Here is a 23,367-nt window from a genome sequence, read left to right as displayed (position 1 = left end):
TTAAAGTGGTTTTGGACACTTTTTTTTTTATCAGATCAGGCTGGTCTTATCTGTTTTTTTTTTTTTTGTTATTTTATTTTACTGAATCAACTGGTTTTAGCTGAATTAGCATAGAAACATGCTAACAACATGCTAGTAACTTGCCAATCATGCTAGAAACATGCTAAAAAATGATAACTTAGTTAACTTAGATGTTAACTTAGTTATGCAAACAGCGTGTTAACATGTTGTTCATGCTAGAAACGTGCTAGCAACATGCTAGTAACTTACTAATCATGCTAACAACATGCAAGTAACATGCTAATCATGCTTGGGGGGTGAGGGGGTGGGGGTGAAATGCTCGTTTTCACTCAATATCCTGTTAATCTTGAGTACCTATAGAGTAGTACTGCATCCTTCATAACTCCAAAAAGTCTTTTGTCTTATTATATTCATAAGAGAAAGATAGTCTGTACCGATTTTTCCTGGAAAAACACGACCGGCTGGAGGCGTGACGTGTGGGCGGAGCTAAAGAATCACGAGCGCGAGTAAGCTTTTGCGTTGAGAGCGTTTGGAAGCTGTGACATTACCGTGAGGAAAAAAACATCCAAAACAAACCATGACTAACAGTCAGATTCAGCGTATATTTATGATCCAGAATCAGATCCAGAGGCTGAAATTTAACAAGAGCAGCATCAGCAACGACGTCTCTATGTGGTATGTACTGAAACTGTATATATTTGCTTAGCGGTTTTGGAAAATGACTAAGTTCCACTTTATGTTGTCTTTTTTTTTTTTAAGCTGTACATGTGGAAAGTGCAGTTTGATGACAACATTGCATGTTGTTTACTTGATGTGATTACGCGCCGATAGCTAAGTTAACAACACAGAGATATTTGAAGCAGTTTTACTCACCGCATGCGGTTCCAACACACAATTGTGACCCTTTTTCGTTGGGACTGCATTATCCTTAAGAAATAAACGATGTGCAAATCCGGCGTCAAACTGGGCCTTGTTTGTAAAACATGCATCTTCGAAATGCAGGGAACAAACAAAAACACTTGCACAACTCCGTTGATGCTCTGTAAAAATAAACTCCATCCACTGGTCCCTTAATGCTGTTTTTTTTTTTTTTTTTGGTAATCTGTGCAGGGTTGTCTTGCCCTGGCAACCAAAAACACACTTCTTTTGTGACATTTCGCGATGCTCTCGCTCTGATCAGTGAATGTCTGTGCTCTCAGTGCTCTGCTATACGGGAGCGCGCGCTCTTCCGGCATAAGTGCCCTTAGGACCCATATTAAGAAAATCCGCTCCATCTAACGTCACACAGAGCCATACTCGAAAAAAACTTTCCGAAACTTGTGACAAATTTTTGTTCCAAAAATACTCCTTCAAACGTACAACTTAATTTTTGAAACTTTGTCCATGTTTAGCATGGGAATCCAACTCTTTAACAGTGTAAAAAACTCAGTATGCATGAAATAGCATTTCACAAGTTATCCTATTTAAACTTAAGTTGGTTTGAGAAAGCCAACTTACTGAAGTGCTATCTGAACAATTAATGATCTTATTCATGTTAGCAAGTCCTCTGCTAACAATCCGACATCGATTTAAGGAGCAATAAAAACACGAAAAGTTTTGAGAGAGTGCACAACATAATAAGACACTCATTTATTGCAACATAACAGTTTTATCACAGGGTGTTACTTACCTTGGTTAAGTTTCCATCACTGCAAATACATCATATAAAACATCCACCTTGTGACATAGTATGCATGCATGTATTTGTTTATTTTATTTTTATTTAATTTTATATGTTATTTTATTCTAGTTAATTATGATTAAATTAATCCTTATGACATTTTGGAGGTGTATTTGACCGATGTTCATGATCTGTCAAGCGAGTTGTTTTCCTCCGTTGACACTCATGAAGTAGCCAATGAAGCCTCCAAAAAGGGTCCCGTGGAAGGATGACCAGCCCCCGCCGACAGCTGTGCTGGCGCAACGTTTTTGTGACTTTCGCAGTCTGTACCCGGTACCATGGCGTCTGGCGAGGAGGACGGAACAGTTGAGGAGAAAGAAACCAACAACAAGAAGCGGACGAAAGGCGCCATCGCAACGGCATGGCTCACGTTCTACAATATCGCCATGACAGCCGGGTACTTGCTGGTTAAAGTTTAAGTCTGAACTGCTTTTATTTAATTCACTTGCTGAATGCAGCCGTGTGTCTGTTTATAGTGTGACCATTGTAAATCATTCGATTGTTAAGTTACCAAAGTTAACTTTAAAAGCGTCCACGATAGTCTCTTGCGCTAAACACTCACAGTGCGCGTACATAATTGTTAGTTTTGATTTATAAAGGGTCAGCTGTTACAGAGTAACAGGAATATTCTTAACAGCTACCGAAGCATGCTCAGCTTTTCCTAATACGGTTGACTGTACTGCACGTGTCGTCCCCTTCTCCTCAACTGTCGCAGTGATATGTTTAGCGCTGACACTGAAACTCTGGCCCGGCATGGCGAAATGCTCGACAGACAAAATGCAGCTAGGAAAAGTAAAAGACGGGATAATTGTAATGAAAGCGGAGTGAACCCGTTTTTCAATTCAACATAACTTACGTGCTCTAAACGGGTGTGGACTTAAAAGGGTATATTTTTGTGAAAAAGAAGTGTTGACCAATGTCCCAAAACATGTTAAGTAGGCTACTCTTTATATTAACCGTAGTATGTGAATTTTACTTTTACAGTTAATGCATTTAAAATGTTCAGAATCGCAACCTCGCTTTGATTTTTTATTTATTTTTTATTTTTTATGTGCAATGACTTTAATACTTTTAAGTGACTAACTACTTTATAATGTGTATGAACTGTATCTTAACTTGGAAATAAGGTGAAAAGCACAACCTTACATTATATGCTTTTTAATTATTGTTGGTGTTTTTATTAGTTTTTATTAATTAATTTATTTTTATTTGTATTGTCTTTTATTGCAGGTGGCTTGTATTGGCTGTTGCCATGGTCCGGTATTACCTCCAGAAAGGCACCCATAAAGGCTTGTACAGAAATATTGCCAGGACACTTAAATTCTTCCAGACATTTGCACTGCTAGAGGTAAGATCAGCTGCCTTTAACCCCCATTGTGATATAAACATGCACTTTTTTTTTACCCTAATTTTTGACACCACCTTGAAGGAAAACAAAAACCTTCTTCTATGATTTTTTTAACTCTTTGTATCTATAGTTGTTGAATGAGTTACTCTCAGGTAATAATGTGGGATTAATTCCTGAATTAAAAAAAACAATCATATGGTCTTTCTCAAACTTTTTGGCTTGTCCCTTATCCTGTGGGTTAATCATTGGGAGAACATTATATTATTTTATTTCGTTATAATGTTATTTTAATATTTTTGAAATGTTGGAGTTCCTCAATCTGCAGATAATTTTTTTTTTTAAATGTTAATTTCAAACTGCATTTTTGCACACTTACAAGAAAGTGATAATACTAAAAAAAAAAAAAAAAAAAAACTCCTCACACAAGTGGACTTTGGCATTTACGATCACATAATCATGAGTGGTACATCCTCATCATTCATTTTGAAAAAAAAAAAAAAAAAAAAAAAAAAAAAATATATATATATATATATATATATATATATATATATATATATATATATATATATATATATATATTATTAAAAGAAAATCTTAACCTGGGCTTTAAACCCAATGAGAATTATTGTGTTTTAGCCCCCCGACAAAAGACACAGATACATTCAAAAATAAATGTGACACAGATATTAGATTTTTTTTTCTTTTTTAATTTATGCATTTTGCTACATCTAAACAGCTACACACGTATATGTGGGTCCTCAATTTACAAAAAAGCAAGCAAGCAAATTATTAGTTTTTTTTTTTTTTTTTATTACTTAATTTATTCAAAAAAGGTGCAGTAGCATTTGATTTTGTGTGTGATATTGCAAATAGCCATATTTGAGACAGTAATGACATGCACCTTTCAGAATGTTAACTTTAAGTCCTCTGCCATTTAAAGAGAGCTGTGCATAGTAATGCTTACCTTTGAATGGTATTCACCATTCATTATGAGCTCTGTGGATGTTTTAAATAAAGTAAGTTATGTGTATGAACACTCAACTCACTGTAAATTGTTGGACAAGTGTATTGCCTATCCAGTGGTTTGTGCAGTGCCACTAGTTCACTGCATTGAATGCAAGTGGTATGTTAAGTGTGACCATTAGATGGTGCTTGTCATTCAAGTTTTGTAACCTTACCTCTGAGTCAGCCTAGGCATATATAGAAGTAGATATAGAAGACAGACTGTTGTTTACTTCCTGTTGTACTGTTCTGTGCTCTGAACCTATGGAATAAAGAGTAAGAATAATTCCATAGCATACCCAGCTGGCATTTCAAAATTGAAACAACCTCGGTACCATGGTTGAATCAACGCTGAATTACCTTTCGATTTTGCAAATTTGGATCAATTGTGACATTGATTCACTGTTGAAATTGTGTTGTTGTTTCACCATTGAATTTGCGATATTGTTTCATTATCTTACCTTCATCAGGGGTGAATTATGCTCCGTTTGTAGATGTTGGATTAACAGTGAATTAGGTGTTGATTTTGCAAAGTGAATCAACGTTGATAACACAATGTTGTTTCACCATCGTACCTTTCAACATGGGTGAATATACAACTGTATGTTTATTTAGAACCTAGTTTGCATTTAGATCAACACTGTACATTATAAAGGTTAAAAATCAAATGACTGGCAGCAATAGCTTTACAATCAACTTCAATAAACTATCACATGCTCAAAATGGTATAACAGTAGTTTTATTTTGGAAACATACTGTATAAAACAGATGAAAATAACCCCAAACTTTAGCTTGCAGTGTTTGTGCATGGATGTATTGTTAAAAACCTTTAGAAGAACAATTAAAATACAATCATTTTTAAAGGTTTTTGTAAAATAATATACATATTTTGTGCTGCACTTGCAAGAGAAACTCTTGTACTTTTATCTTTTATTTTGGTGGAAGACTATAGTTTCTGTAAAAAACATGTTTTACTAATGTGTCTCATTACTAGAGATTTGTACATTTGTGCAGTGAAAATGTGTTGAACAGTTCAAGAATCGAACCTGTAACAGGAGGGAAGGTTAGGACAATTCCGGGGGCCCCCTGAGGGGGGAAACATTTTCTAACGAGGGATCAAATTAAGTAAATTTTTATTAAACTAAGTAAAATCACAACCTATCACAAAAGGTCAGTGAATAATTTACAGAATTGACAGTGCAATGTAGCAGATGAACAATTTCTTACCAATTTGCCCAAAATAAACTGGATCCTTGATGACTCTACAAGGGGAAAGAAGAAAAGGTTTACTGAAAAGTACTTAAAAAGCAGGATTTCATTTTATACCATTTCTTTAAACCAGTGGTTCTCAAAATTTTTACACAAAGTACCACTTCAGAAAATATTTGGCTCTCTAAGTACCACCATAATGACCAACATTACATTTCAGCAGCGTAGTAGGCCTAACTATTCAGCTACAGCTCTGCACAGTTAAAAAATGAGGCAGTTTTATTCCTAATAAGAATATTCATAGTTGTCAGACACTTCAACATTGTAAATTCAAAGTTTGAACATTAACACTGCACTGGGATTATATACAGGTAAATGAAATACTTAAAGATTAAATTAAAATTTGTTGTAACAAAAGTTATATAACTGTACTGTACGTAAATGTTAATGTAAAAAAAAAAAAAAAATCCTTACCCAGATTAAATAAAAATGTATTAACATTAATTTATATTTATTTTACTGATTCCTCTGTGTAACCACTAGAGGGAGCCTGACACTTTGAGAACCACTGATTTAAATTGTACTGACATTTGCAATTATATATTTCAGAAAACACGAAAGAGTTTTATCTATTAAACAAACAAAAAAAATTGAACATATATAACACACCTAATGCATGGGATTCATATCAGGAAAATTTGGAAAAAATTCTAAAAGACAGACATTAACAAAACACTTACCAGCAACACAACAACACCAGATGAGCATTTAACTTGAGTATCTGTGATAACGTAATACAAAAATACACACACAGGTATTTATCTTCTGCAGGTTACATGTCCTTTCGTAAACTCTGGAAACGTTATACTTTACTATTTTGGAAAGATAATAAAGATAGCTATTTTCTTACCTCATTTTGCCAGTATGTTTGCAGGGCAAGACACACCTGACCCTTCTTGTGTTCACATTACAGTTTTTGTTCTCCATTGACATGTCACGACTCAAATTCGCTAAAAAAAAATATTAAAAAAAATAAAAGGCAAATATTAAATCATTCAGGACTGACCAAACAGTTACTATGAGCAGCTGCTCACAGGCAACCGCCTCACTCACAGAGAGACAATAATAGCGATCATATTTTCAAATTTAGTTGCATTGTCCAGTTTCTTAGATGACAGCGAGATTAACCAATCACAATCAAAGCAATAAAGTAAAACAACCCATAGGAATTGTTTCAGTGTGATGCAGCAAAATGTATATTGTTGTTAATTATGATAATATTTAAAATATACCTTTACATTTTAGAATAGGTATCATAATTAAAATATTGTAAAATCCTATTAAAATAATAAAAATAATCTTAATTTAATATTAATAATTTAAAAGGCATTTATTTTTTATGCTGTTGAAGACATTAAGTTGATTCAACATAAATATTGTATTAAAAAAATATATATTATGTTGATTTACAAATGTTTTTGTTAACCTTTTTCAACCATTTAACATTTTTCAATGTTGTTTCAATGTTGAAACAACAACTGACCTAATTTCAACCATATTTCAGCATTGAAGGTTGGTCATGTTAGGGATAAGCCAGTATCAGATTTTCCTGTTGCGATTAATTGCTAATGCTTTCATTACGGTATATGGTATTATCACGGTATTGACGGTTATCATGGTTATAATTAGGGCTGCACAATGTGTTGTTTAAGCATCGATATCGCGATGTACGAATCCATGATAGTCACATCGCAGGATTTGCGATGTAGGCTGTCGTAGTTGATCCGTTATTCCGTTATCCGTTGACGAATGTGATGAGCGCGCGAGAGAGAGAGAGAGCATGCGAGAGAGAGAGACAGAAGGAGAGAGAGAGAGAGAGAGCGCTTCAAACAACACGAGCGCTGTCTTGCTCTCTCTCCCTCGTGCATATTAATCAATTGACACGATGGTGTCGATGTTTAAATCATTTAAAATGAGAATGTAAATCTGCTCACCCCATTTTTGTTTGTAAGAAAAAATTAGATTAGATTTCATATCGCAATATATATCGCAGAAAAATAAAATATCACAATGTCATTTTTTCCCAATATCGTGCAGCCCTAGTTATAATACAGTATAACAGCTTAAATAACGTTTTTCTTATAACAAAAATATGGAACATTTAAATAAAATATCGCAATGTCATTTTTTCCCAATATCGTGCAGCCCCTAGTTATAATACACTAATAACAGGTTAAATAATGTTTTTCTTATAGCAAAATTATGGAACATTTAAATAAAATAAAGCAATACAGAAAAATATATAAAGTTAAACGGTTTACCAATATTAAAGTATAAAAACTACACTATAAAATGTACACTATAAAAACTATAAAGACCCATAGGTATAACTAACCTTAGTTAATGCATTAACATTCACAATGAGCAGTAGATACATTTGCTACAGAAGTTATTCATCTTTGTTAAAAAAAATTACAAGTCTTAGTTCATGTTAGCTCATTAAATAACACGGTTGCAACTTTCATTAAAAATTGGAATTAGGGTTGTGCCAATAGACGATTGTATCGTGTATCGATGATAGTCAAAGATATCGACGTAAGCAGATGTCTCTGTTGATAGTCAAGACGATATTAGGCTCATTCTCCTATGTATGTATTAAATAATAATAATAATAATAAATATTATTATATTTTTTTAATTAGGCGGCCTATTATAATTCAGCTCTTAAACTGCCCAGCTATTTCACTTCAGCACTGCATTTCACAAACACACATTCGCGCGCAAAGGGGGATTAGAGCCTGTAGTCGCTGAAGAAGTTGTAACGCTTGACTTGGATAACTCATTAAATCCATGAAATGAAAGAGATAGAAAATGAGGAGTTGGTGACCCACACATTTAATGGCTGGTACACGGCAACGCACTCTTCTCATTCATGATTAAGATTAACTCTTTCTTGGCATTACATATAAAGTATAGACAAAATAATAACAAGTCAGCAGAGCAGACTTATCATCCATAGAGGTTCTCATGTAGTCCTTCTCTTAAAGACTGATCACTTAATTATAACATTCACTATGTGGTGATGACGTAGAAGGACTACGTAAGTTTGCTCTGCCACCTTGTTATTATTTTAATGCACACAGCACTATAATGTGATGCTATATAGAATTGTGATATGCACTATAATGTGATACATATACATAGTTTTGACCACTACAAAGTCTCCATCCATAAACAGACGTACATTGTCTGCAGATAGAAGGTATTTCATTGCACTTTAACAAGTAATCTGAATGGCCTATATATGTGCAATATTTTAAACAAGCCCCAACTGAGTTTAATGCCACAGTTATGTTAGAATGCATCTCATTCTTGTTTCAATTCTGGTGCATCGAGCTCGTCATGGGACACGCGGTCTGGAGCGTTGTATAACTGATGCATCAGTTCAATTCAACTTTACTCCAAATATATGAATGTAACAATGTTCTTTCGCGGGAAGAAGGAGGCGGGAACCGGCGGACAATCAAATCACTTTAATAATAAAATAAAGACAAAAACAGCAAACAAAACCAAAACACAAAATAAATCCAGTCCTGGTCCTCTCTCGTCCTTCACTGTCATTGCTCCTGTTTTATATCCTAACCTGGTGGTAGCACTGGACGGCCCTCGGTGGACGGCACAACAATCCTCTGCCGCCCGGTGGACGGCGACAGCTCCTCCAATTTTGGGCAGCCGGCAGGAGTCCCACGTCCCCTGCTCCTCCGGATTCCTTCCAGGATGGCAGCAGGCTCCAGCCCCCTGGCGAATGGTGCCGACTCCTCCACTCCCTCACGGATGGCAGCCGCACCTCCACATCGCGGGCGGCCGGCAGCGAGCTTGTCTGTCCCCGACAACTCACTCCAGCCCACCGCCTCGAGCGTCTATGGTGGCACACTTCCTCCCCTGCTCGATGACACTGCAGATTCACCACAACGGCGAGGGATCTTCAGCAGCGCGTCCCTCCTTCTCCCGGTTTTCGGCACAAATGTAAAAATAAAACTTCATAATCATCGAGAAGAAGGAGGCGGGAACCGGCGGAAAATCAAATCACATTTTAATAATCAAAATAAACTCAAAACAGCGCGGCAGCCCCTCACGGATGAAATCAAAACACAAAATAACATTTCAGGGTTTTTCCTGGGTCAGAATTGGTCTTCGGTGGTGGATGACCGACATGGTCATCCACACACAGCAAAGAGTACCGTAGTACCCACATGATCCCAATATTGACAATAAATGTTACATTTAAAATAAATACAAATAAACAGTTTGTGATTTTTTTTTCATATCCTCTTTATTAGTGAAAAAATTATCACTGTCATCCTTTCTTGCCCTCTTTGCAAAAAAAGCTGTGATTTTTCCACGACTGGCTTTTATAGTTTAGAAAGATAAAATCCTTTCTTGATAGACTTGATAATTATTTTAGTATAATCATATCAATTAAAAAGTAGCATTAAAAACATAGTATTAAAAGATGTAATAGTGTAATTTTTTACCATATAAAATTTAAGAAAATTAGCAGCTAGCTAGCAACAGCTTGCTTTGTGCTTTGATCTAGCTTCATCTCACTCCAATCTAACTTTAATTGATTTTATAGGTTATTTACTACACATTGTCATAGGCCTATTTATTAATGCTAAATTTTACTAAATACTCTTGCTAAATGGGGTAAGCACACTTACTTTCTCATTACAGATGTGTATGTTCTTCTAAGAAGTAATGATTTGTTATACACTGATTCAGACACTGACGGGCAGACCAATTGCTTTAACTTTTAACTACAAATAGTATATAACTATACAAACTGCAAACTATAATTCAACATTTTCAACAGTAATATAACATTAAGTATTTCCACAGGCTTATTACTCGTATATAAACACAATAATCAGTCAATTACAGGCCTAAGCCAATAATGTACTGTTTCACTTTCCCTTTTAAAACATATTTCAAACACTTCAAAATGGAAATACTCAGGTTATTGCAACTAACTTACAAAATATTATGACAACAGTCATCCTTCAATTCTTCAAAAATATGTTCACACAAGTTACAGACCTACATTAATTTTTAGCTACAGAAAATGAATAATGTAATCAAATGTAAAATTGATTATAAATTAAAGATTGTTCTTTATTAAACTTAGCTTTTTAATCAGGAGCAGGGAGCGATTTCTTTGTTGTTGTTGTTCGATTAATATAAAGACTGTCACTTTAAGAGAATGCACTGATACAGTGGCCTACGTTCAGCCGGCTATGTCTGCTGTAGGATACTTAAAACAGGCATTTTGACATGATTTTTGTGTGAATTTGTCCATTTAAACACAATACTTCAGAGAGATTTTTTAACTAACAAAGCTTAAATGAGTTTAGTTTAAACACAGATATCAGCACCCAGATGACGGAATAAATTACTGCTCATATACAGCATTCGCGTTGAACAAGAGTGAATGATTTGTTTTTGTAATGTCTTCGAAGCCAGAATGCACATGCATCAACATAAACATTTATTAGCTGAACCCTGAAACTGATTTTTACGTGCCATTTATAACAAGCAATATTACAGAGGATATTACAGATGCTTTGTCAGATTTAAGTTGAAGCGCGTGCCGAACCGTGTGTGGTTGAACCGAACATTTTTTTTTTTCAGCGAACGGTGCCACCCCTATTACCTCAATAATCAATCAATTACAGGCCTAAAACAATCATGCCCGAGCAGACGGATATTAGTACATCTCGTCACACTGGCACCCGCTTCTAAATCAGTTGTATGGTCTGGTTTTCAGTCTAAACAGTTGCGTCAAGCATAAATGTCTTGTCTGTTTTGGGAGGTGCGCGCACAGTCAGCAGAGGCTCTTGCTGCGGTGCCAGGCGACTTAAAATGCTTCCAAGATCGACTTGTCGACCGCGTTCGACGGGCTGGTGACTCCGGCTTTAACCATTCATTATAATGAATCGCCTCAAAGGAGTTATTAGGTCATGAATCGGACTTTAGCGGACATGTTGTGTGGGAATCCTGGCTGTTAGGAAATTCAACACATACAAAAAACTTCATAACTGTATATATATATATATATATATATATATCTAAATAAACGCAAAAAAAATTAACTATATATATATATATATATATATATATATATAAAATATAGTTAATTTGTTTTGCGTTTATTTAAAGTTATGTCAGCTGCATGTGTGAAATGCTTGTCACAAGTTGTAAGAAAAGATAAGGCAAATTTTGTTTTGACTGCAATTCTCACCCAGCAGTAATTCCAAGCGTGTACATCTGCAGACTGCAAGACGGGGGCGTAACTTGAAGTGGGCGTAACTTGAAGTAGGAGGCGTAACTTGAAGTTGTCCAAATCACACAGAACCACGCGAGATCTCAAAACGATAAGTTGTTGTCAATATGGCGGCTTTAATTAGGGCACAGAATATTGATTACGTTTTAAGGGAGGCAGGGTTTTTAGGTTTTTATGTGTGTGTAGATATTAATGTTAGGGGACAATGTGAGAGATTTGTACGTTTTAGTAGGAAAACGTATTATCTGATCCACACCGGAACAGAAGAGGGTGGTAATGCACCAACAAGCTGGATGTCAACCGCCGTTAAACTGGAAAGAAGACGAATATGACAGCTTGCTGTGAGAGACAATGGTGAGAATATTTTTTTTCCCGAAATAATTATTTAAATTGAAGTGTATAAGTCATTTTCATAAAGTGGTATTGTTTTTGGAGTTAATAATTTATTAAAACTAAGGCCTAAAGTAAGCAACCTATAACCAAAAGGTCTAAAGACGCTATCCTCCGGTTTCACAGGCTTAATCTAAACCTGTCTGTGACCTACATAATATAGCATATTTGTGATTTTGCTGTAAACATGTTTTATAATGCATAACTAACGGAGGAGCTCCATTAAGTACACGACTCAATAGTGGATTTACATAAACCATATATACTTCTTGAAGACTATTACTAAATGTCTGTTTATGATCTGACTGGATAATGTTTGATAAGAATTGTAGATGAGCACATCTAACAGACATGAAACAGGTGTCTGAGTGATGTGTGTGTGATAATGTGTAGAATTCACTTTTGTCAACACTGCTTTAGATCAGTGTAAGTCATGTAAACAAACAAATCTACATAAAGTAACTAAACATTAGTTATCTATTTTATTTGTCCATTTGCAATATTGATAATTTAAGGAACATTTGTGTTGGATAAAAAGTGATTTACATCAGTTATTATCTCAACATGTAAATGCAGTATATCACAGATATATGACAGAGGAGACTGACTCTTGTCTGGATGTTACAGGGACAGATGAGACACGTGTGTTTATCTGCTGCAGAGACACTGATGAAGGATACTGCCATTAAAGGATTTGTGTAAGTACACTACAAAAATAAATGAAACATTTTAAATCTTAAGTTGTATTTTATTTTAATGTAATTTTAAACAACTATTACACCTCTTTTCTTATTCTTGATTTCTGTGCATTTGCTGCAGATCTTTTGTGGTGGAGCAGGACCTGCAAGGAAAGGTGAAAAAAAGGGAAAACCTGAATAAAAAAAGAATAATGTAATGACGTTTTGTATTGTGTATGTGTATTTTTGTAGGACATGAAAATGTAGACTGGTGTGTGCACTGAGGATGGAGAAGACCACAGCATCATCCTGGAAATGATCAAGAGTCACAGATGAGACGCTCCATCACTTGTTGTGGAAATTCTAATTCAATAACAATTTGTAGAGACTGAGAATGAAAAACCAAACAGAGTTTTGCTTTAATTCTCTGCAGAGAATGATCTGGTTTACACACAGCTTCCGAGTCTGTGTGCAAAGAGATAACACACAGACATACAGACCACTTTTTATAGAATGTAAAAAGATACATTGAAGGACAGACTAGGAATTTTGAGCCAATCATGTTGCTCAGTGCACATCACATCATAACAGATGCACATCTCATGCACATCTCATCGTAGATGCCTGGTTACTCTCAAAAACTGTCCGTCTCTGCTGTACAGTTTCCCCTTAAATGTTGTCATTCAATCTAAAGCAGTAACATGCACAAGCTACATAAATAACTCCATGTCCCTATGGACTATATATTCTACCTAATTCATTGTATGTTAAAAAAGATACTTAAATAAGATTAATGCAATCAATGCCAAATTAACAAAACAAAAAAATTCCATAACACACTCCACCTGCCCTTTACTGTCTCATCAGGACCAGATGCTGCTGTGGTGTTTTCATCCTCAGTTCGAATACCGGGGGACACATGTTAGGTAAAAACTATTAGTCTGAATGCACTGTAAGTCACTTTGGATAAATGTATAATTTATTTATATATTTGAACCACTTCAGTGGTTTAGCCCACTACAAAAGTAATAAATCAATGCATGTACTTGTAAAGTCTGTGTAAATGTTTTTCAGGTAGTCGAGCTCATGGGTTGCAGGCACACGATTGTTTGGAGCAGACACAGCAGTCAGATTGTCCTGCACGTGTTCTTCTGCTCTCGCTTCAAGGTTGTGTGGTTCAGAGAGCCGACATCATGGTCTTCCTCAATTGAGAAGAATGCGATTGTGAAGTGCAGCAGCAGAACTGTATCAGTTGTGTTCAGATGGCAGGAGGATGTTAGCTTCACCATCTGTAAATACATGATTGTTAGAACAATAAGTTTGAATGAAGCTTTGTTTCATGTGTTGTTGACTTGTACATGTATGCATTTATTGTGATGCTAACTTTTATACATTGTTTTAATCATTTAGACATGTTTTTTGTTCTCAGTAAATTAAATATAAATATTTTATCCATTCATGTATTAATTGCTTGACTGAAAATTGATGTATTCACATCGACTGCATTTGTTTAACTTGTATATAGACATGTATAGCTATGTCACAAAAGAAAATACATTTTGCTTCTTTTACCAAAATGTAATTTTAAAAAAATTATAAAATTATTGGTTGCCATTTATCGTTATTATTGCTTGTTGGGGTGGGCAAAATATGCAATTCATTATGGGGTAATGTTAATTTTCGAGTAGTAATACTTACATTTTTAGAGTATCAAATCAACAGTCTTCTCCAAAGGTGAGATCTTCGAGCAGCTGATCGACGTACCCTTTGTTGCTGTGAAGTGTTTGTGCACCTGACCCTCTTTTTTATTATTAATGCCAAATTATTACATAAAAGATCATGGTAAAACGGTTGTATCTAACAATAAACAATCATAATGCCATAAAACAGTAAATAAAATAAAAATCATGTTTTCATCATAGTATGAGATACTATACAAAAAAAAAAAACATTTTTCATGTAAAATAATTGAAAAAAATATTCAAGAGATAACAGTTTTGGGTTTTCTAATAATAAAAAAAATGCTTTAAGGATAACATTTGATCACATTAGTGATTAGTTATAAAAAATTAAAATCAACAGTATTGGCTATACTACAATCACAAAATAAAAAGGTAGCCGTTTCTGCAACAAGACTACAACATGGGCAATGTTCTTCCTTATCAAGATACTTACAAATACATTAATTATACCTGTCACTTATATCTTTTAAGTTTTTGTGCTCGTTTTAACTTTGTAGGTCACATGATCAACATAGCGGATGATGATATACAAATTGCATTCATACTTCATACATATGCATTTAGGCTGTAGAGTATGTACTCTTTTAGCGCACGTTAAGTTAGTTCTTATTGACAAAAATGCCTAATTAAAGGGTATGCGGTTTCGAACGCATCCCGACAAAATCTTGTTTTGAGAACTCGCGTGGTTCTGTGTGATTTGAACAACTTCAAGTTACGCCTCCTACTTCAAGTTACGCCCACTTCAAGTTACGCCCCCGTCTTGCAGTCTGCAGACAGACCCTTCTCGGTAATTCAGCCAAAATATTCTCCGAATGCACCACATGAAACATGTGTTCGGTCTTCCAGATGAGTTGATTTTGATGCGAGGGAGAGAGAGCATAGACAGAACTTAAGACGGAGAGTGGGTGGGGCGCTGTGCTCGTTTTCTCTGTCACTCCGTCAGTAGCCTGCTTCACTCACAAAACCCAATTACAGATCAAATATGGCTTTGGCGGGACAAAAAAATCGTTTTGGTGGCCGCCAAAAAATTTTAATTGTAGGAAAAACCCTGCATTTATACTGATAACTTTTGTGCGCAGATGCAGCAAATTTGTGACAGGATGCGCGATATGACAGTTGCGTCCAACTATATGTGAACTAGCTGTTTTAAATACAGTATTTTTATATTTAACGTTAGTTTATAAGTTTGTTTGAAAGTATATTTTTTCGATTATTGGTGATTAGTAGGCTCTCTCTCGGGCACCTGTACAGTTTAAAACACCAAATAGTTATTCTATGACAAAAACAAAGAGTCTCACTCTTGCCCCACCAATGTAAGATAATATCATGTATTGTCAATCTCACGGGCTGACGATATGATGATTTGAAAATGAATTGAACTTAATTAATGTTCAGAAGAATTTTTCATTGGCAATTTATGTTAACCAGTGAATTAACTAATGTTTACTAATGAAGCCCTAATGTAAAGTGTGAATGAACAATAAAAAAATCAAAACACTTTCAAACAATATCTAGGGGCATGTTGTAGTCCCGATTAAAATGAAAAAAAAAAAAAAAAAAGGTTGAAAATAAATAGCCTATTAATTCTAAATACTTAAGTATTTGGCACTTTGATGAAAATCATAGTGAATACACAAATCTGAATGACTATTTAAAATTATTTAAATATGTTTTAGAAAGTAGAGCAGCTGCTTTATTTATGGGGTTTCCAGGGAAAGGGCCGCATTTTCTGCAGAGCCATCTGTTGTCAGAGAATGAATGTGTTTTCATTTAGTAGTCTCTCACGTGGTCCCCCAGGTGCTTCTCATGCGTGCTTGTTTACATCAGAGCACACATGCGTCTTTCGAGCAGCATACAGTGATGTTGTGCATTTTGACCAGTTGATGGAAAACGTCTTCTTAATTTGCATTCCAAATTCGGAATAATTTGTAATATATAATTATTCACTTTATTTAGATGTACCCAAGATAACAATGTTGTGCATATTCATTACCGTGATATATCGCATTACCAAATACTTGCATATGTCTAGGTCATGTGCCGGCTGTTTTCCAACCGTTCAAAATGAAACGTTGTATTAACGATGTTTCAATGTTAAAATAACAACTGACCTTATTTGAACCATATTTCAACATTTGAAGGTTGGTCATGTGCCGACTGTTTTTCAATCATTCAGCTTTAAATACTGTATAAATGTTGTTTCAACATTAAAACAAAAGACCTTATTTCAACCATATTTCATCATTGAATGTCGGTCATGTGGCGGCTGTGTAATGTCATATTTGAGCCGCACATTCAATATTACATGCTCGTGGTGTACAATAGTATGGACTCCATTTTTGTACTCAGAATAATACTTTGTAAAAAATGAGGAACTGTCACCCAAAGGCAATATTATAAGGAAAATTACGCACAACTTGGCTAAAATATGGTGACTTAAATGTTATCAATGATATTTATTAACTTATGGGACTGGGCAGAATGGCATGCCACATCAAAATGAGTTCATTGAAGAATTTCTGTTTGTCTTCTAGCATGCTTGCATCTGTGTTCTGAATCTGTCTTAATTTCTTGTGCTCATTCTTTTTATAAAAAAAAAATTTCCTTAGCTCATTACTTCTGTTTTTATTTCAGGTTGGACACTGTGCTATTGGTATGTACTGCATTTTAAAATGTTATATAATAATTTAATTCCATATATATAGAGCTATTTTTATGTAATATTTTGGTTTGCTAAAGGAATTGTGCGGACATCTGTAATTGTGACTGGTGTCCAAGTATGTTCTCGGATATTCATGGTTTGGTTTGTTACAAACAGCATCAGACAGGTAAGTGTGCATGTCAGTGTGAATTATGGAAACTATTCACTGTTAACCTGTGTACAATCTCTAAATTGGCTTTTACATTTTACTATTTTTTTTCTTTTATTTTAAACATACGCTAAGATTCAGAATGAGGAGAGTGTGATATTGTTCGTAGTAGTTTGGACGATTACAGAGATCACTCGCTACTCTTTCTACACTTTCAACTTGCTCAATCATCTGCCATACTTCATCAAGTGGGCCAGGTACAATTGTGGCATGTCACTAAATGTAATTTCCCAACAGCAAAACTGCATGGCTTGGTTTCACTTGTTTACTCTGCATGGTGTGGTTTCAACATGTCTTATTTTTTTACAGTATATTTCTCCACACAAAATCCATCTCTACAAGTGCTTTGCACTTGAAAACGCAACACAGACCAGTGATTTTCCACCAATATAATATCCCTGATTCACACAGTCATAAATCATTATCCGTATTGTAATTTTACAGTTTTCTGTAAAATTAGTACTAGTATTGCTAAATGTATAGTTGTTATTTGATTCCAGTTACTAATATTTTTTTTTTTTTTGCCATCCAGCTGGTCCTATTGCAAGAGGATAGTGATGACCATAGCAATGCTTTTTAGGAGTTCAAGCATGTAACACTAAAACCCTACTGTAATTGTTAGAGTGACCAAAGATCAGCAATCCCCATGTAAAACCTTATTGAGCAGACCAAACTATAAGTCATAGAGACTTGAAATGTACAGGGAAGGTAGTACTCCAACTGCCTACCACTGGATCAAGGTTCAATCCCAGTTGGCTGTAACAGTTGGGCGCTGCAGTGTTCAAAAGTACCAAATCACTCATAACTTAGTCACAGCCTCAAGTGTCTTATGTTGTTGGAATCAGTGGCTGATGCCAGACAAAAATGGACATCTCAAATATTCAGGTATTTTGAAGTTTCTGAAAAACATACTTTTGCAAACTAGACCTAGTTTTTTTGCATATTTTTGCACATATGCACAATATTCATAATATAATTCATAACTTTTCCTCTAGAACCACTGATGTCAATCAAATTGTTAAACGATTGAGATGTAAAAAAAAAAAAAAAAAAAAAAAAACGGCTTTTGCAAACAAGATTTTTTTTTTTTTTACAAAATAAAAAAATGTATAAATAGTTTACATGCATAACAGTATGTCAGTACATTTTGAGTAATTTTATAGAACCTTTTTGCATCTTTGTGATAAAAGAAAAAAGAAGAAACAAACTGCATCAGCAGAAATTTTCCTTGTCTTCAGCAAAAACACATTTGAATGAAATATTTTGTTTAGTACCCGACTGGGAAACATTGGAGGTCATTTTGAAACTATTGAAAGTCTTCTTGATGCTATGTCCTTGAGTAAATCCAGCCTAATGGAAGCTGGAAACTGGAAACTAATCAGATTTCTGCAGCCAGACAGCCTCTAGGATGCATTGTCTGTCCATGTAGACAGAAAAAACCAAGGCATTCAGTTTTATCAGTAATAAATTCATAATGAAGGGATTTTAAAAATTAAAAAAAGGTGCCAGCATATTGCACGGCAAGCCATCGCATTCCTGGCTTTATAACTATTTGTGCTGTTATAATGGTTCTGTCCATGTTTTTGAAATCTGTTTTATCTGTGCTGAGGTATGATTTCTCAGCACTTCTGGAAATTCAAGCCTCAGTAAACTGTGTGGAATATTAGTATGGTTCTGGTGACCATAATTTCCCTAAACACCTGAGGTACATTCTGCTAGAGCTATCTTGTCTGAAATGTGGCTCGCTCATCAAGAAGAAGTGGTTGAAGGTTAGTGGAAAATGTGAGTAATGTACACGAAGTACGTGCAAACTATCAGTGTCTATGGATGTGGATCCTTCCGGTGTACCCTGTGCAGTCTGTGCCAGTACTTCGGATTTTGCGGTGAAAAACGCATAGTCTGAGTGTCTGGTCAGATTTCTGTCTTCTAAAGGAGCTGATATAAATGGCGATAGTGCATCCACAGTACCAAGATTTCTGCACAGTTAGAGCCGCACTGCTGAATGTGATGTCAGTAGGAAATGTTTATTCTGATTTTACTACTTCTGATTTTACTACTTGCTGGTCATATAATTCGAATATCATCAAAAAGTTGATTTATTTAACTAATTCCATTAAAAGTGAAACTTGTATATTATATTCATTCATTACACACAGACTGATATCTTTCAAATGTGTATTTCTTTTAATTTAGATGATTATAACTGACAACTAAGGAAAATCCCAAATTCATTATATCAGAAAATGAGAATATTACTTACGACCAATACAAAAAAAAAGGATTTTTAGAAATCTTGGTCAACTGAAAAGCATGAACATAAAAGTATGAGGATGTGCAGCACTCAATACTTAGTTGGGGCTCCTTTTCGCCTGAATTACTGCTGCAATGAGGCGTTGCATGGAGTCGATCAGTCTGTGGCACTGCTCAGGTGTTATGAGAGCCCAGGTTGCTCTGATAGTGGCCTTCAGCTCTTCTGCATTGTTGGGTCTGGTATATCGCATCTTCCTCTTAACAATACCCCACAGATTTTCTATGGGGTTAAGGTCAGATGAGTTTGCTGGCCAATTAAGAACAGGGATACCATGGTCCTTAAACCAGGTACTGGTAGCTTTGACTCTGTGTGCAGGTGCCAAGTCCTGTTGGAAAATGAAATCTGCATCTCCATAAAGTTGGTCAGCAGAGCTAAGATAACACAGTGGACCAACACCAGAAGATGACATGGCACCCCAAACCATCACTGACTGTGGAAACTTTACACTGGACCTCAAGCAACATGGATTGTGTGCATCTCCTCTCTTCCTCCAGACTCATGGACCTGATTTCCAAAGGAAATACAAAGTTTACTTTCATCAGAGAACATAACTTTGGACCACTCGGCAGCAGTCCAGTCCTTTTTGTCTTTAGACGCTTCTGATGCTGTCTGTTGTTCAAGAGTGGCTTGACACCATTTAAAGGCCTTTGCAGGTGTTTTGAGTTTATTAGCTGATTAGAGTGTGGCACCAGATGTCTTCAATATTGAATCTCTTCACAATATTCAAATGTTCTGAGATACTGAATTTGGGATTTTCCTTAGTTGTCAGTAATAATCTTCAAAATTAAAAGTAAACATTTGAAATATATCACTCTGTTTGTATTAGCTGATTAGAGTGTGGCACCAGGTGTCTTCAATATTGAATCTTTTCACAATATTCAAATTTTCTGAGATACTGAATTTGGGATTTTCCTTAGTTGTCAGTAATAATCTTCAAAATTAAAAGAAATAAACATTTGAAATATATCAGTCTGTGTGTAATGAATGAATATAATATACAAGTTTCACTTTTTCAATGGAATTAGTCAAATAAATCAATGTTTTGATGAAAGCGGTCTAAAATTTTCACCAAAAGAGGAGCCCCCTAAATGTGCATTTTTTAAATATATTTAAGCCTTTAAAGTAAACATATAACACAACAACAGAACACAAAAACAAAAAACAGCAACGACAAATGATAATAGTAATATTTAGAACTATTAAATAGTATTTAAATAGTGATAGCATGTATAATAACAATGATAATTATATTTAGTGGTGAGGGTGATGTTGATATTGATAAAATTATTAATAACAATAATAATAATAACAACAATAATTACAGTAATAATAGTAATACTAAATATGGCGATGATGATAACATTTTGTATTGAAAGTACAATTGCAATAGTTATATCAATATTAATATAATAACAACAACAATGGTAATAATAATAATAATAATAACAATAGTAATAAAAAAAAAAAAAAAAAAAAAAAATTAAAATAATAGTAATGCTAAGGATGGCGATTATGATAACACTTTTATCATATGGCGACAGTGATATCAATAATAACTATTGTGGTAATAATGATAATAATAGTGATAATAATAATAATAATAATAATAACAACAATACACACACGTGCGACATGCACCCACCACATACCACACCTCTCCTATGTTTTTTTTGTGTGTGTGTGTCAGTGTGCTTTTTTTTTTTTCTCTCTCTTTCTTTTACAGTTACTATTTGTATGTATGCCTAAACTAAGGTGGTGCATTAAAAAGAAGGTGAAGTGCATTAAAATCAGCATTTGGTGCATTAAAATCATGTGTGGTATGTGTTAGATGTTGACTTGATTTGGTTATATTTTTATATTTTATATATCAATATTATTATTATCATCATCATTTCCTTTATCCATTTATTTATTCATTTATTTATTTTAATCATTTAATATATACGTTATACCATTACCACCCTTATATCAAGCAAATTATCATCACATCGCCATCATTCCATCACTGTTAAATGTTTCTATGATATTTAAAATATTAATAACCATAATGTCAATAATAACTATAATACTCACAATATTACTAAAACCTATGTAAAAAATGTATAATAATAAATGAATACATAATTAATCGGAATGAGTCAGATTTGTAATAGTTGGATGAGGTCTGATCTGGAGTGTTGAGGTCCCGATACACAGTTGTAATGAGGTGTAAAATATTCTACGGAGATGTAGTCTATGAGCAAATTTTTCCAGTGTGTTATGTGAATAGTGCTTCGGGATTTCCAGTTCAAGAAGATAGTGGCGATGGCTAAGGCTACAAGGAGCATCCTTGTGTTTGTTATTTCCTGACTGAGAGTTGATAGATCACCTAGTAAACAGAGTAAGGGGGATAATGGGATGCGGCAGCCCAGGAGGCGGGACAGGGATTCAGTGACGTCTTTCCAAAAGTGTTTAATGGGTGGACAGTGCCATGTTGCATGGATATATGTATCCGGACAGCTTTGTGAGCAGTGTGAGCAAATTCCTGATGTGAATCCCATTTTAGCCAGCCTTTCCCCAGCGTAGTGTGTTCTATGAAGAGTCTTATACTGTATGAGCTGAAGGTTGGCGTTTTTAGTCATGGAATAAATATTTTTACAAATTTGAGTCCAGAAGTCGGTATCAGGAGCAATCAAAAGGTCTTCTTTCCATTTGATTGCTGGTAAAGTTATAGATTTATTTGAATTAGCTATAATTTTGTATATTTTGGAAAGTAAATTTTTCGGGGAGGATATATTAATTAAATCTGCTAATGCGGTAGGAAGATGAGTGTTGATAGTTCTGTTGTTGATTTTGGATAATACAGCTGATTTGAGTTGCAGATAATACAAGAATTGATTACTCCCGATACCGTACTCCTGGACTAAGAAAATGAAACAAAGTTGTTAGACTGAAAAATGTGCTTTAAATGTGAGATGCCCTTTTGTGCCCATTTATGAAAATTTAGTGTTTTTTTGTTGCTTGTGAAATCAGGGTTATTCCAGAGTGGGGTGAGTTCAGATGGGGCCTGATTGGAGTTTGTGATGCGATGATATTTCCACCAGGCTGTCAGAGCAGAGGCTATTGTCAATGATTTGAAACATGGGTGGTGTTTAATGGACTGACTAAAAAAAGGGATGTCTGATATATGCAAATTTTCACAGAGTGATTGTTCTATGTCTAGCCATGTAGCCATGTCTGACTGAGTGGGGTGAGTCCATTTATATATGTATTGAAGTTGGTTTGCTAGTGAGTAATGGTAAAAATGCGGTGCTTCTAATCCTCCTAAGGATTTGGGTTTTTGTAAAGTGCTTAATTTTATCCGGGGTGGTTTATTTTTCCAGTAGAATCGGGTAATGATGGAGTTTAAAGATTTGAACCAATTGAGAGAAGGTTGGGTTGGGATCATTGAGAAAAAATAGTTTATTTTTGGAAGTACTGTCATTTTGATTATAGCTATTCTGCCTTGGATGGAGAGTGGTAAGTTGTGCCAGCGGTGAAGGTCGTCTTCTATTGTTTTCAGTAGCGGAGTAAAGTTGAGTCCAGTCAGCTCTGACAGCCTGGAGGAAACCTTAACACCTAAATAAGTGATGTGGCCGGTGCATAGAGGAATGGGTGATACCTGGGCTACAACATCCCATTTAGTTTGATGTAACGAAAGAATTGAAGATTTATTCCAATTTATTGCATAATCTGATATTGTAGAGTATAGATGGTTT

General features: G+C 34.9%; 1 protein-coding gene across 1 annotated transcript in view; it reads left to right on the top strand.

The window, feature by feature from the left end:
- Positions 1 to 1,954: 1,954 nt before the first annotated feature.
- Positions 1,955 to 23,367, top strand: part of hacd1 (3-hydroxyacyl-CoA dehydratase 1) — a 55,688-nt gene continuing 34,275 nt past the window's right edge. The window contains exons 1-5 of the mRNA XM_052560468.1: positions 1,955 to 2,138; positions 2,972 to 3,089; positions 17,084 to 17,102; positions 17,189 to 17,277; positions 17,395 to 17,516. Coding sequence (XP_052416428.1) covers positions 2,020 to 2,138; positions 2,972 to 3,089; positions 17,084 to 17,102; positions 17,189 to 17,277; positions 17,395 to 17,516 — 467 coding nt within the window. The 5' untranslated portion in view covers positions 1,955 to 2,019. The remainder of the gene's footprint in view (positions 2,139 to 2,971; positions 3,090 to 17,083; positions 17,103 to 17,188; positions 17,278 to 17,394; positions 17,517 to 23,367) is intronic.

The sequence above is a fragment of the Carassius gibelio genome, chromosome B7 (genome assembly GCF_023724105.1).
Source record: "Carassius gibelio isolate Cgi1373 ecotype wild population from Czech Republic chromosome B7, carGib1.2-hapl.c, whole genome shotgun sequence".
Classification (NCBI taxonomy): Eukaryota; Metazoa; Chordata; class Actinopteri; order Cypriniformes; family Cyprinidae; genus Carassius; species Carassius gibelio.
This window is presented reverse-complemented; position numbering and strand designations above follow the sequence as displayed.